Source organism: Centroberyx gerrardi, chromosome 2 (genome assembly GCF_048128805.1).
Source record: "Centroberyx gerrardi isolate f3 chromosome 2, fCenGer3.hap1.cur.20231027, whole genome shotgun sequence".
Classification (NCBI taxonomy): Eukaryota; Metazoa; Chordata; class Actinopteri; order Beryciformes; family Berycidae; genus Centroberyx; species Centroberyx gerrardi.
In genome coordinates this window covers 26800649-26814622 of record NC_135998.1, presented here as the reverse complement: position 1 = coordinate 26814622, position 13974 = coordinate 26800649, and the positions used below count along the sequence as shown (strand labels likewise).

The window sequence follows — 13974 nt, the reverse complement described above, 5'->3', positions numbered from 1 at the left end:
ATGTTTTATCTGTGCAAATAAATTACACTAAAGGTTTTGGTTCCACTATGATAGCTAAGCAAAGTTGTGTGAGGCCCAGTTCACATACACCTTCTAGTGCCATCTTAGTGACTACATGTTTTTTCTTGTCCCCTGCCAAATTCAAAATTGATCATCCCTGGCCCATAGTAATACAAGCTTTCACTACAAGAAGGATTTAGCCATAACAATAGTCTGAGTACATTATACAAACACAATGATGACCCCTTAAACAAAAAATAGCCCTGGAGGGTTAGCCCCTCAGCCCCGGCTAACGGCGCGAATTGGTAGGGCTCTGGACCGCCGTGGTCTTGGCCGACAGTAGGTCACTCCGGAGGCGACAAGTCCTCCACTTCATACAACATTATGTCGCGAAAGTGTTTGTGCTGCTAAGAGACTCATTAGGTATGTTTATGGGACATACCTGCAGCCCACAGCTGCAGATAGGTAACCTAGCTAATCTGTATGTGTGTGTTTTTTTTGTTGTTGTTGTTGTTTGTTTTTTTTTGGGGGGGGGGGGTCTAACGCCGGAAGTTTAATTTAGCTTAATTGTTAAAAATATAACGTGTACAAATGAAGACATTCATTTTGGTTGGTTATTACATAATGCACTGTATTATTACATTTTCATCATAAAGAAAGTGCAGCTCCCGCATTTTGTAATAACCACCGCAGTATGTAATAATTTATTACAAAATGTGGGAAAATTTATTACATATTGCGTTCAGGCTGTGTATTACAAAATGCGGCAGATTATTACAAAATGCGGGTGTTATTACATAATGAAGTGAAAATGTATTACAATTTGTCGTGTTATTACATAATGCGGTGTTATTACATAATGCGTTGTTACAAGGCACTTCAGCCAAAACTCTGGGGTTTAGTTACTCTTTAAATACTGCATAGAGACATTCAAGTTCTCTGGTGCTACAAGTGGACTACGTTTAGAGAGAAAAAAAATTACCACTGCTTCATCTCTTTTCAGACACTTGACAGATGAGCAGTTAAGAAAATGAGCGGAACATGATCAGAGAGAAAAGATAAAAGGAAGTAAAGCTTGTCAAGCTGTGACTGTTGCTGCCATACATGATGGGAGACATGATAATATAAGAGGTGAAAAGCTGGGGCGAAAACAGCCCGGTCTTCTCATCTCTGATTGACATGCTCTGCATGAATCCATACTAGAGGCAACTTTCACAAAGATGCAGCGTACAGAGGCCCTAACCTTGTAACCCCTCACTTTATCTTGCTCAGAGGTGACCTACATTATTGCAGCGATTACACACCTAAACCTTATATCATTGATTACTCCCAGGCAAGGAAAGACACCATCAAACCTAAACAGAGACAGGGAACAGGAGCATATGTGCACTTCTTTCACTTGTTTAAACTGTTTAATCACAAGTCAGAAAAAAAGAGAAATGTTGGCCACCAAATAGATGTGACTGAAATATAGTAATGGATCATGGTATTTTCCTTCTATTTCCACACTCTTTCAAATTCTATAGCTTGAGCATTCTAGAATACAAAGGGTCTGTCTTACATAGGAGCATGAGGGCCTAAAATGGAAAACTGAACAGAAGTACACTACTGTACACTGGTACCAGACATAAAGAGGTATGACCAGCAAGTCGGCAAATGTAGGTGGAGAGTAAAGGCACAGGGTCGATGGCAATGCTGGGAAAAGTTTTCCACCACACTGTCCTCTATGTGCGAAATAGTCTCTCACCAGGGACTATAATGAATGAAAGGAGAGACAATCAGCATGTTGACATTGGTGTCTGAAGTTGTTAATGTGCTTCTGAAAATCTCCCAGCTCAGACGCATAGGCTGTGAAGTCACAGAGTGGCAGACAGTGAGCATAGTCTGCTGGCTGGTAGCAGTCTTTTTTTTTTTTTTTTCCACAACAAACTGTGATGTCACGCACAAGCCCTGGGACAGCTTCACCTGACTAGTCAAGCAATGGCAATTCTGACTAGCTGCCATGACACATTCAGTAGGACAAAATAAATGATGTAACATAGAAGTCCAGTGTCTGTAATTTATTAAGGGGTGCCATGCTATGAATGTTGCTCTACTTAACAGTGGAGCATTATCTCGGGAAGGGCTGGTGTGAGAATAGTGGGAATACTGGTGTGTACAAATGATACAGTAGTATCATTGTAATGTAATCGCAGGCTAAAAATCTTTCAGCAATGCATCATGCAGGTAATCTCATTTTACTACCATATTCGTATTGATTGTAAGTACTGAACAAGCAGAGAATATACTATCTTTTAATTCAAACAAATCCGGCTGCTATGAAGCCGAGCCTTCTTGTACATAAATGATCAAGCAGCAATTGTAGAGTCTGGTATTCAAAAGGTTCAAGCTCAGCTGAGTTCACACTCAAGTCTCTGTATAGTATGTTGCTCTGAAGTGGAAATGTCCAAAAGGTGCAAACATTTACATACTAAATTTGGCAATGTTAGCTTTTTTCATTACTATTAGAACAGCACAAGGTGACATTTTCAAATGGTGAAATATGGTGTGGTAACTGGTTGTCCAAATAAATGGAAGTAAGATTTCCTCTCTAGACTGTTGGTTAAGTACATGATAGATATTGATACCAAACAGTTGAGAATGCTCTTCTTTCATCAACACAAATAAAGAAATGGAAATATAACTAACAACCTTATAATATCAGTGCAAAAATTAAAGGATAATTCCAGTGTGTATTGGAAAGTAGCGCTCCCTCCAAACGACAGGTACGTAAAGCTCTACAGTGAAGTGACGCAATTTTGAACACAATCAATCATCATGATGGCAAAAGCTAGGAAAATAAAAAAAACAGAAATATCCTTTAAGTAGCAATTATTTATTTCTTATAATTAACATGTTAAGTATTTCGATTACACTTATGGTCCTGCCCATAGCGGAAGGTACTTCACTTGTGGCATAAGTTTGGTGCATAGTTCCATAACTGTTATGGTTATGATCAGGACTACCAGCTCTATCGTGGTATGGCAACAACTGCTATTGCTGCCTATAATAGTAGTAAAATTACTTGCTTAGGAGAAAGAAGGCTGTTTTTTGGGAGAAATTGTAAGTTCACCTCAGGAGGAACTTAATTGAGTGAAAAAAGGCTTAAGTCCCACAGGGTGTTTGGAGTGGATGGCTATCATTTCAGTCCAGGAAACCACGCAATTACTCTTGTTTCACAAAGCATTTAGGCTATGAAGGCTCCAAATACTGCGCAATCACTCGAATCCCTTAACACTACCCTGAAAAACATGGGTGCCACACTTTCCCCACTTCCCTGGAGTCAACACGGAAGTCTGCCTTGCTGCTTGAGGTGCAAATCTTTTCCCTTGATTTATGAAAGCAAGAAGTGATCTCCCTCCATCTCTCCCCCAGTCACCTCTCATGCTCTGCCTCCTTGTTGCAGCCTGTGACATGCAGGATGCTGAGTGATGATGCCCTGGGGTCCTACATGAGGAACACACATCACCTTCTCCAGCTGTTGTCACTAAGTACTATCTTTGAGTTTGATGGCCTTTCTAACTACATTCCTCCCCTCTCCTGTCACCTGGGCTCAAGAGAGCTACAAATCACACTGCTCATGTTGTAGCAACCGAGGATTGTTGTGGACGACAAATGCCTCTTCTTCTGGGGAGGAGGCTGCCTTTCCCCTTTCAACACTCAACACTTTTTCCAAGAAAAGTCAAAGCAGCATGGCCCAGAGCAGCGAAGCGGCACTGTTGTTCATCATCAATCAACAGACACATCAAAAATAATTTAGACAATTAGTGTTTCAAGGTCAACACCCACTATCTAAATCCACCACTGTCAAATGCAACCAACTAATGATTCAGACTGCAGCTGTGATGCAAGTAATTCTGCATATTGGCTCACGTTGAAAGGGCTGCATTACATACAGGTGTAACAAGAATAAACATTCTAATAGTAGTGGGGTTACTGTAATGCACTGTATAAATATTATAATATCCCATTCATATTAAAATGTTTGAGTGTCCAGTGAGAGTTAGCTGTCCCCCTCATCAAAAGCTGTGGAATATGTTGAGGTGAAAGCACAACAGCAACATACATGCTAATATTAATAACAGGTAAATTGATGTTTCAAATATCACTCTTTGTTACAAAATGTCTTCTAAATCAACAATATGACTGACAAGGCGCCAGTGAAATAAAATTCCCAAAGCACACAGGCATAACCTGTATAATATCTAAGTGGTATAAAGAATGTTGCCACATCATTTAGGGTGGGTATTAAATGGACAGTGTTTTAGAATGTCTCTCTTATTTTTGGCTCTAAAAACCAATAGTTATGCCAAGAAAGAGAAAACCAGACTAGAGGAACATGCTATAATTTATGTGTTGAAAATTGAAGAGATGTCTGTTGAAAAAAATAATTCAAAAAGGCACAAATGTACGTTTTAGCTGTTGGTGAATTCTGAAGAGTGTATTTGCTTTTCACCCCAATTGCGTAGGACGCCATGCACATGCCAGACATATGGGCAGCTGCTGCTGGAGCAGGATGAGAAACGGGTTTTTGTGATTCCATACCAAACTGTGGATGGGATGGTCAACAATAAAGATATACAACAGATTGAGATGAGAATAGCAAGCTAGTCCTCTACACTACTAATCATCTATCTGATATTACTCATCTCGGGCATGGTCCTACTAGCCGTGTATTTTATTTGCATGAAGACATTATTACATTTACATTTTAGGGTTTAAATGGCATTTTTATAGAGTCACTTACAATAAGGCCAACAACAGAAAAAGTAAAAATTCCTAGATTGCCAACGAGTAGAAAGGCATGCAAGGGTCAAGTCCACAGCATCCAGACAACAGATGTAACAAATATTCCTGCCCCTCAAATGTTCATGTATAATGACAAGTTTTGGGTTTACAAAATAGCATCCAGGCAGAAAAGGTAACATCTGAGAGAAGGTTATTATTAATAGTAGTAGCTGTGAAAGTGGTAGTAGTAACACTTGTGGTAAATTGTATTAAACTGTAGTTATATTGATCTCACATTCAAAAAGAAGGCCATTTTATGACCTTAAATGCCTATGGGCCTGTAGGATAAACTCAATCAAACAATTATCTTTTTGTTGGCATTAGACGACACAAATAGACACACTATTGTTTTCATAGACGGTCGAGTACAATGGCAACCATGCTGGTAATACTTTTTAATAACCATCCTTAATAAATTGTGAATTTATTACTTAACATTATTATTTATTTTTTCTTTTGTTAACTATCAAATTGTTAACAATAAAAAAATAAAATATTGCTCAGTTAGCCAGATAACTGAAAAATAAATGAATGTACTTGTTGATGTTTTGAAAAAAATGTCAAATTTCAGTTATATATGAGTTACTTATATAATAACCAATGACCTGTCATATGAAGATCCACAATCATTTTTGGAATTATCTGGCTGAGTAATTCTGCTTCAAGAGAATCCACGCAGAGGGCCAATTCAATAAGCAGGGTCACCAAGTCAGACAGATAACTGAAGAAGCTGATGTCACAGTATCTTGATGCTTTTGGAATATTTGAAACTGAAATTTTAGCCTTGAATTTTATCTAGTAATCGATTTGGGGCTTTTTAGTCACAAGTATAATTGCTTTTATCATTTCATTTCCCTTAGGGAAGTCTGTATTTCAGTATAGCATACTACTTTTTAACCAGCTCGGGTAATTTATGCTAGTGTGAATACTGTTGTGGGTGCTATAATCGATTTGGCATGGTGTTTGTTTTGATGTTTTATTATCCCCAAGTGGAAAGAAGACAAAGCTGTAATAGTCAACGTCAGATTATTCCCTTCGTGACTGGAAAAGCCGTCGGGTTCCTCTGACGAAGAGAACTTTCATCTTGTTACATTGCTAACATGCAGTTTCGTCTGCCTCCTGGTCTCAAGCATGGGCCATCTCTTTTGTTGAGAGGAAAAAATTTAAAAAATGTTCTTATGTATGCATTCTGTGCTGCAGGCAGGAGCATCATGCAGGCAATAACTTATCACTCTCAAGGATTGTAAGAGGTATTTGAAGTCTATCAAAATACATCCTTTTTTGGAATTTTTGTTTATGAATAAAGAACCAAATTTGAGAAGTTAACCACTATTTCAACGGATTTGTTTGCATGGCTTGAGTAACAAATAATGTCACTAGCTGTGAATTCATAGTGGCTGCCATCAAAATTGTCAAAAATATAATTACAGATTCCCTTCCAAATGTTCTTTACAGTACTGCACTCTACAAACAAGTGAAGAATGCTTTCTCCATCTCTCAGCGACATCAGTGAATTTTGATAATGAGGAGTTACATGGGTAGATATTATGAAGAATTTCAAAATGAGTTTTGTTTATCTTGTTCGGGATATTCACCATTTGGGAATCAACCAAGTGTTTTTTTTCCAGTCTACATTAAAAAGGTAGCTCCAGAGGAATTTGCCTCTCTGGGTGAGCCTATTTTTGGAGTCGAGTATTCTCTTTATATATATATTGTCACAGGATTTATCAAATAGGCTCACACCCTCCAAGGAATAACTACGGAAATTGAACTCCTTGTGAGGTACAGGGAACTCATGGGTAAAAAATAAACTGTTCATATGATAACATGTTTCCTTGATTATCAAACACATCTAAAACAAAGATGATGTTTCTATTGTACCAACTAGGGAGGAACAGTGACTTGTTCTCACTAGCTATATCCCTGTTATTCCACAATAGAGCTCTTGGGAAGCTCTATTGTGGTGGAAGCATAATTTCCATGACAGCCTGTTGATGGAATCTTGATGATTCAGCATCAAACATTAAGCATCAAGGGCAACTGATACTTGTTCAAGGGCAATTGATACTTGTTCTTTGTTCTCTAGGAAGAGAGTGGTATCATCAGCTAGTTGTGAAATTGTAATCTCTATTGAATATAGATAAGCTAATTAATAAATTGCCTTTTATTAATTTGCATATTATATGGACTTGCATCATTGCGTTGTTTGGTCTTTAGGCCTATAATAGGCTAATCTGTGTTTTTACTTGATTTGAATTCAATACCAATGGCTATCATTTGGAAATGGCTTGAGGCCTTGCCTATATTGAATACAATATCAGTTAGGCTAAATAAAATAAAGATAGTCATTATAGTGAGTACTGAAGGCAACTAGGGCTGCAACTAACGATTATTTTCATTGTCGATTAATCTGTCGATTATTTTCTCGATTAATCGATTAGTTGTTTGGTCTATAAAATGTCAGAAAATGGTGAAAAATGTCGATCAGTGTTTCCCAAAGCCCAAGATGACGTCCTCAAATGTCTTGTTTTGTCCACAACCCAAAGATGTTCAGTTTACTGTCATAGAGGAGTAAAGAAACCAGAAAATATTCACATTTAAGAAGCTGGAATCAATTTTGACTTATTTTATTTTTGACTTATTTTTCTTAAAAAATTACTCAAACCGATTAATCGATTATCAAAATAGTTGGCGATTAATTTAATAGTTGACAACTAATCGATTAATCGATTAATCGTTGCAGCTCTAAAGGCAACCCTAATCAAAAACACAAGGTGGCCACTGTACTTGTGCCACCTTTTCTCCAGAGCAGACTCGCATAGTAGAAAAGAACATATGTTGCGAGTCAGAATCCCAGAGATGTCGGGGAACACCTCTTTTTGGGGAACTCTATCCCGCACACATAACTGCTCGAGAGGCGCCTAGTGAGAGCTTCACAACCAACTCCTTCATCTTTCTGATGTTGACCTGCAGGTGGTTCTCCTTGCACCACCTGATGAAGCTCTCCACTACACTATATTCCTTGATTGTTAAATGTGAAGTCATATGTATAGAAAGTGAACAAGAAAGGTGACAGTACAGTCCTCTGGGGTCATCTGCACCATGTCCGACACACTGCCCCGGAGGAAAATTGCGGCCTGCACATGAGGTAATCAGTAATCCAGGATACCATGGTATTGTCCGCCAGCATCACTCTTAGCTTCTCCCCAAGCAGGCAGGCCTGGATGATGTTAAAAGCACTACAGTGCTCAAACTTTTGTGCATTTCCGAGTCATAATTCACCCACCAGAATCCAGCATAAGCACAAGCTCTGTATAAAAGTGGAACTGCATGATTCATTGATCTGCTGTCTGACTTTGATTCCCTAGTAAGAGAAAGATTTGGCCATTTGTGTCAAGCTCTGAAATGTAGTCTGACACTGCTGATTTTTCAGACCTCAAATTATCAAATTATATTTGCTTACAATCTATGAATGACAATAGAACAAGAGAAACTCCATTCTCTGACTTGATCTGGCAGCCCTCTGCCTTTCTCACAGACATGTCAGCAATTCCGGCACAGGTTCTGAGTGAGCATGGGTGGCTCCAGACTTCAAATAGCTTGAAGAAGTCTGTCCTAGCTAATGAGTGTGGTGTACATCTTGACAGCGTTGTCAAACTGGCCCAGTCGGTAGACTCTAACCAGACAAATCTTAGAGAAGGATTTGCCTGCCTGGCCTTGACCACAGTCCTCATTACTTTGGGAGTTGAGTTGAGTTTCTTCTCTGTCTGCCATTGTTTCCTCTAGAGGTTTTGCTCTGACCCCTATGCATTTTCTGAGTTGGTAGGGTTTGTGGTGAACGGGACAGCTCTTTCTTGGTCCACCATTATATTTTTAGTACTATGCTGCAGGGTTCATGGTCTGGCCAGTAGTGCTGGGGTTTGACCAAAGTCTGTGTGGGGGTCTTGACAGCAGTCAGCTTAGGGGGTGATGCATAGGAGTCCAGGAGCGACTCTTTGGTAGCTTGATATGCTGTCTGCCAGAGAGCATGTATGGGTTATTGTCCATTGGGGTTTGCCACGTGATAAGGCTTTTATCAGCATGAGGTGGTGATGGTAAGCTTACCCTGTGATGTGGAATGCCTTGAAAAAATGTCTGGCTGTCCAGTTTAGACTGCGCTCTGACATATTCACTTGTTCATTCAGCAATGTCTTTTTCTGACAATGATTTGCTTACTTTAGCACAAGGCAGCCCACCATCCAGTTCTATAGCTGCCTCCGAGGGCTCTGTCTGTACAAAAGGCACAGCTGCCTGTATCTGAAGAGTCAATGCTCCTATCTGTGTGTCCAAGTTAGGCTTTTCCATCTGCAGTTTTTTTTTGCATCCCTCTTAGCCTGTTAAATTTTTAGTTTTACCTCCTTCTCTACAAATGATGCATGTGTCCACACCACCTCTGCCCTGGAATGAGCACTTGTGTAGTCTACAAATGTAGGGACACCACTAGAGCCTGACACAAAGTTATCATCTTTGTGGTTTATTAAATTTTCTTTCAGATACCCTATACTTTATCCGTTAATTTAACAAATGCGAAACAAACTGGCCTCCTGCCTTGTCCTGTCCTACTTTAGGTGTTGTAACTGCAATTACCTGGCCAACCTTTTGTGATGTTCACTATAAAAGGATAAGCATTTAAGTGCATACGTTTTGACACCTTAGTGTTGAATTCTAAAGGAATAACCGATCAAATATGCAAATCCATAAAATGAGTGCAGAGTCTATCAGAATGTTGCATAAAGCACATGAAAATGGGGCTAACCAAAATGCTATCATGGAGATAGTGTCCATAGATTATCTGTGTTACAACTTACTTGCTTACAAAGTACTTACTTACAACATACTTAAATATTTACAAAGTGCTTAATAATAGATTAAATTTACAAAAAATGTTTGCTATAGCAAAACAAAGCATGTCAATGAGATGAGATAGTATGTTTCTGGCTCAGCCGAAAGCTGACCACTTGCAGTAAAATGTGCCGTTTACTTAATGTGTATAAAGGAAGTTGCGTCAAGTATGGCCCATTCTCATTGATTTGATTGCTTTGCCACACTTTCCCTCATGGATCAATCAGCGACTAAAACGCACTGATACAGTTACCTAGGTATACTGACTTTGTTATATTTTTCAATTAACACTAGGTCATTTTGGATGCCAAATCTTTATCACCATTTAAGGTATTCAGCGTGGGGCGAGGTATATGTAATTTCATGTATAAGATTATACTGTATTTTCCATAAAAAAGTAAGGTCATAGGCTTTTCTGTGCAAAGCGCAAATCTACACAACGCTAATGCCTCCCACAAAGTATGGCAAAAACCTGAACAGCTTGAGAAGCATCTGAGTGAAATGAGACCAGAAGCTGACCTTCACAAAGAGGTCAGAGTAGGACTGGGAGAATGATTTAAGCTTTAAGGGATGGCAGAGTCAATGTGAGACTTAATGTATGTGCTCTAACTGCTGCACTGCTTATCCAGTGGGATGAGATAAAACAACCCTCCACCACAGTGTTCTTCTGCGGCTGAGTTGAGCTTCAAGATTTACAGCATCTCAGCAGACATCCGTCTCCCCTGCAGTGGCCATTGGCCCATGACATCTAAGAATTCCATCTAATGGAATTAACTTTCTCTTCCAACACAGAAATGTAATGGGGGGACTCTTAAAAGAGACTCCTGCCTCTTGCTAAGCTGCCAGAGAAACACAAAGCAAAGGTCCCTTGGCAGGGTTTAAATGCCTTGCAAGATAATGGAGGAGCTTAGGCTAGTTGCCACTCTGTATAACAATGTAGGGCAGTTACTGTTACAACACATTAGCATGTAATTGAACCTATTTAGTGAAGGTGTGGGCCTCTTTCCACTTGTGATATTTTAAAAAAGCAGCTGAACTGATGCCGTTAGTGATATCTACCAACAGAATCTTGGTTAGCTGGGATATTCATAGCCATATTAAATATTGGACATAAGTACAACTTCATATATTTTATAGTGTGTTCTTTGACCTAAAGTCTTGAACCAATCAACTACAAGTCAAAAATGGGCTCAGTCTGTTTATAAAATGATAGAGGTGTCAGCATTTGTGGAGACAAAAACAGTGTTTGAGAAACAAGAGCACATCGTGGTCCTCAGTAAACTTTGGCTGGTGACCTCCATAGTTAGGCTGATTCTATAGAAACCCCATGAACCATTTTGTTTTGTTGCACAACAATGTACACACAACCTCAAGCTAACCTCTAGCCTAAGTGTTTTTCGTAATTGCCAAAAATGTGTTTCAGCATGAGCTAGCAGACCAACAACAATCCAGAGATTGACTGCATTATGACAGACTGCAGAGCTGCAGTGTGGTGAGGATTGAGGAGGTTTGGTGCAGATTTTACAGAATCACTTTGGCCAAAGTTGCTAACTAACAAACACACAGGGGTTTGATGTTCAACTATGGCAGCCACTCAACAATTTGTTGTCGACGCCAATTTCTGCAAGCTCTAACGCAAAAATGCAGACCCTTGGGGAAAAAATAGATGGTGTCTGTAGCTAATTGACAAAATCAGAGGGTTGCCTGTCATAGTGTCCATTAGCAGAGAATGTAGCATGGACCACCCTCTGTGAGACTTAGGAAAAAAAGGTTTTTCAAATGTCATTATTAAGCTAGCTGAAAAACAAATACTTGTGATAAGACAGATAAGCCAATAAATTAATGATGGGTAACAATACACATCGTTCAGCACATGCGGGGGAATATGAGCTGTTGACTTACCCTCCTTGACTTCATCTGCCACAGGTTTTGCACTTTCCTCTTTCCTTTGCTTTATGGCCTGTAGCTCCTTCTTCAACTGGCGCGCCTCTTTACGTAGTTCATCACTGTGAAGGGAGAAATGGGGTTTGAGAATTTAAACAGGCTAGCCACAGAAAAAGTTAGGTGATGGTAACAAAGTCCAATATCATGACAAAGCTTAAACTTACGTATATTGAATAAATGATTTTTGGCTGCACTGGCTCATCCTGGCATGCAAGCATATATACATCCATTTAAAGGTTTTCCACATCAGTAGCCTATTGTAGCTGCTCTTGACAAACAAACGTTAATTGTTCTGATATACTCCATGCTTCTTAAAACAATGTTCACGGCTAATGAGTGTGGTTATGTGGGTATATAAAACAAGTAGAAAACACTCTATACAAGTGTCAGAATGAAGAATGTACATTAAAAGCTTGCTTTGCACTAATAAATTTGATGGCGCCTCACTGAGATGATTGTTCAGCCCTCCTCTCAGGCAGTCATGGGGCCTGGAAGAACTAGAAGGGATGTTGTGGTTGAGTGGATACAACTAGTTTAAAGATTCTCTCTATATTTCTTGCTTCAAGATTACTAAGCCCCAGTGGAACATATTTACTCAATAAAGCACAAGATAAAGGGAAATGAATCTGAAAGAAGATTAAATTTGAAACCCATTATTATTCACCGCTTACACATTTTGCCATGCTGCAAAATGTTTTCAAAACACATTTGTGTGAGGAAAATATGTAACCTAAATTACACAACCCAATTGCAGGAATAAATTATCTTGGCAACAACTATGAAAAAAATGTTTCAAATAATATGATGTTTTGACTGACATGTAAGGCTTTTAAATAGGTTATACATTTCTTTGACAAGAATCATTTTGATTAGTTGTATATATGTACAGCTGCATGTGCATAGCAGCACATACTTTTGAACATTGTGTGCACAGAAGTACTCTAATAGAACCTCTAATACATGAGATACACAAAAGGCAAATACTCTAAGTGGCACCTTTAATGAAAGACTTCCTAACACTTGCTCTAGATTAAGTAGTAAAGGAACTGCTGATGTCCAGTCACCCTGACAGAACCTTTCACTGGATGGCAGAGGCAGGCCAAGGCAGATCGTGGCTTCCTGGATGTGAGGTAGGGTCCCTTCTGGCAGGTGGCCCAAAGCCCAGCTCATGCAAGGCTAAATGCTATAAGTCTGAATCAGTGCCAGCAATGCTGATTATTGTTCCTTTTCACATGATTGAGACTACTGCCAGTTGTAGAGCAGATATGTTATGTTAGGAAATGATAATATTTTTGTACTGCCTGACAGCTCTGTTTTGGTCCCATTCTCTCGTGGAGCCACAAAGCACAGGTAAGCTGCACAGTCTGGGCCCCTGGCCCAGAAACACGTGAGGCATCTCCAGACCAAACAATGGCTGCCTTTGTTTCTTACATCTGCTTCTCTGAACCGACATTCATTTTTATCCTTTCCTTTCTTTTTATCTGGAACTTTCATTCCTTTGTTTGTAGCTTTCCAACACTCATGTTACCTTCATTTAGTTCTCTGACATTGTCTGGGGCAAAGAATTGAGGCATCAAACTTGGTGATGTCTGATATTTTAACCATAAGTGCCTTAGCAAATATTAACTATTGTGGCTGACTTGTGTCTTGCCATGTGTCTTCCATGTTAGCCTCGTTGCTGCTCCTAGGGACACAGATGAAGAATCGGTCAGACATACAGTGGGTTAGTCCTTCTCTCTTCCCTGCAGAACAGGGTCATAGCTGATTCCAAACTGAGTTCCAAGAGCGGAAGTGGCAGGCAGAGCCGGCCTGGGTCACTGCTGGAGAGATCTGAAGGAGTCGCCTTCTCAGCCCATAGGAGCAAGATCAAGATCTAGGACAGCTAGATCCTTTTCTGAGGTTCACATTTTTATTGCTGTATAGTAAAGTGGACTCAGATGTAACAAACCACAGGTGGGCAAAATAATGTAATAATTCGATGGCTATTATGAAGATATAAATATCAATCAAGTGGCTGCCAGGTCTTGATATTTTTTTTCTGATTTTATCATATTGTATAGTGACTGAAGAGGCAAACTCTGGTAATTTATGTACAAGTGATATTGTTTCTACACTATGGTCCAATTCAGACATGCTGCCTTCTTGTTACTGGTTAAGTTATTTGAGGAAAATAAGTATTAACCATAGTGCTATTGTTACAGTAAAACAGTAGAGCCCCTTTTCCAGGTCTGAGATCTGTGAGGTTGCAATGACGGACAGGCCTATATACTGTATATACAGACAATATATTCTACAGCAAGGAACACTTTTGACTGAGTGATC

At 39.4% G+C, this 13974-nt stretch overlaps 1 protein-coding gene across 1 annotated transcript in view; it reads right to left on the bottom strand.

The window, feature by feature from the left end:
- cwc27 (CWC27 spliceosome associated cyclophilin) overlaps positions 1–13974 on the bottom strand; it is a 46328-nt gene that overhangs the window by 17678 nt on the left and 14676 nt on the right. The window contains exon 11 of the mRNA XM_071901427.2: positions 11611–11714. Coding sequence (XP_071757528.1) covers positions 11611–11714 — 104 coding nt within the window. The remainder of the gene's footprint in view (positions 1–11610; positions 11715–13974) is intronic.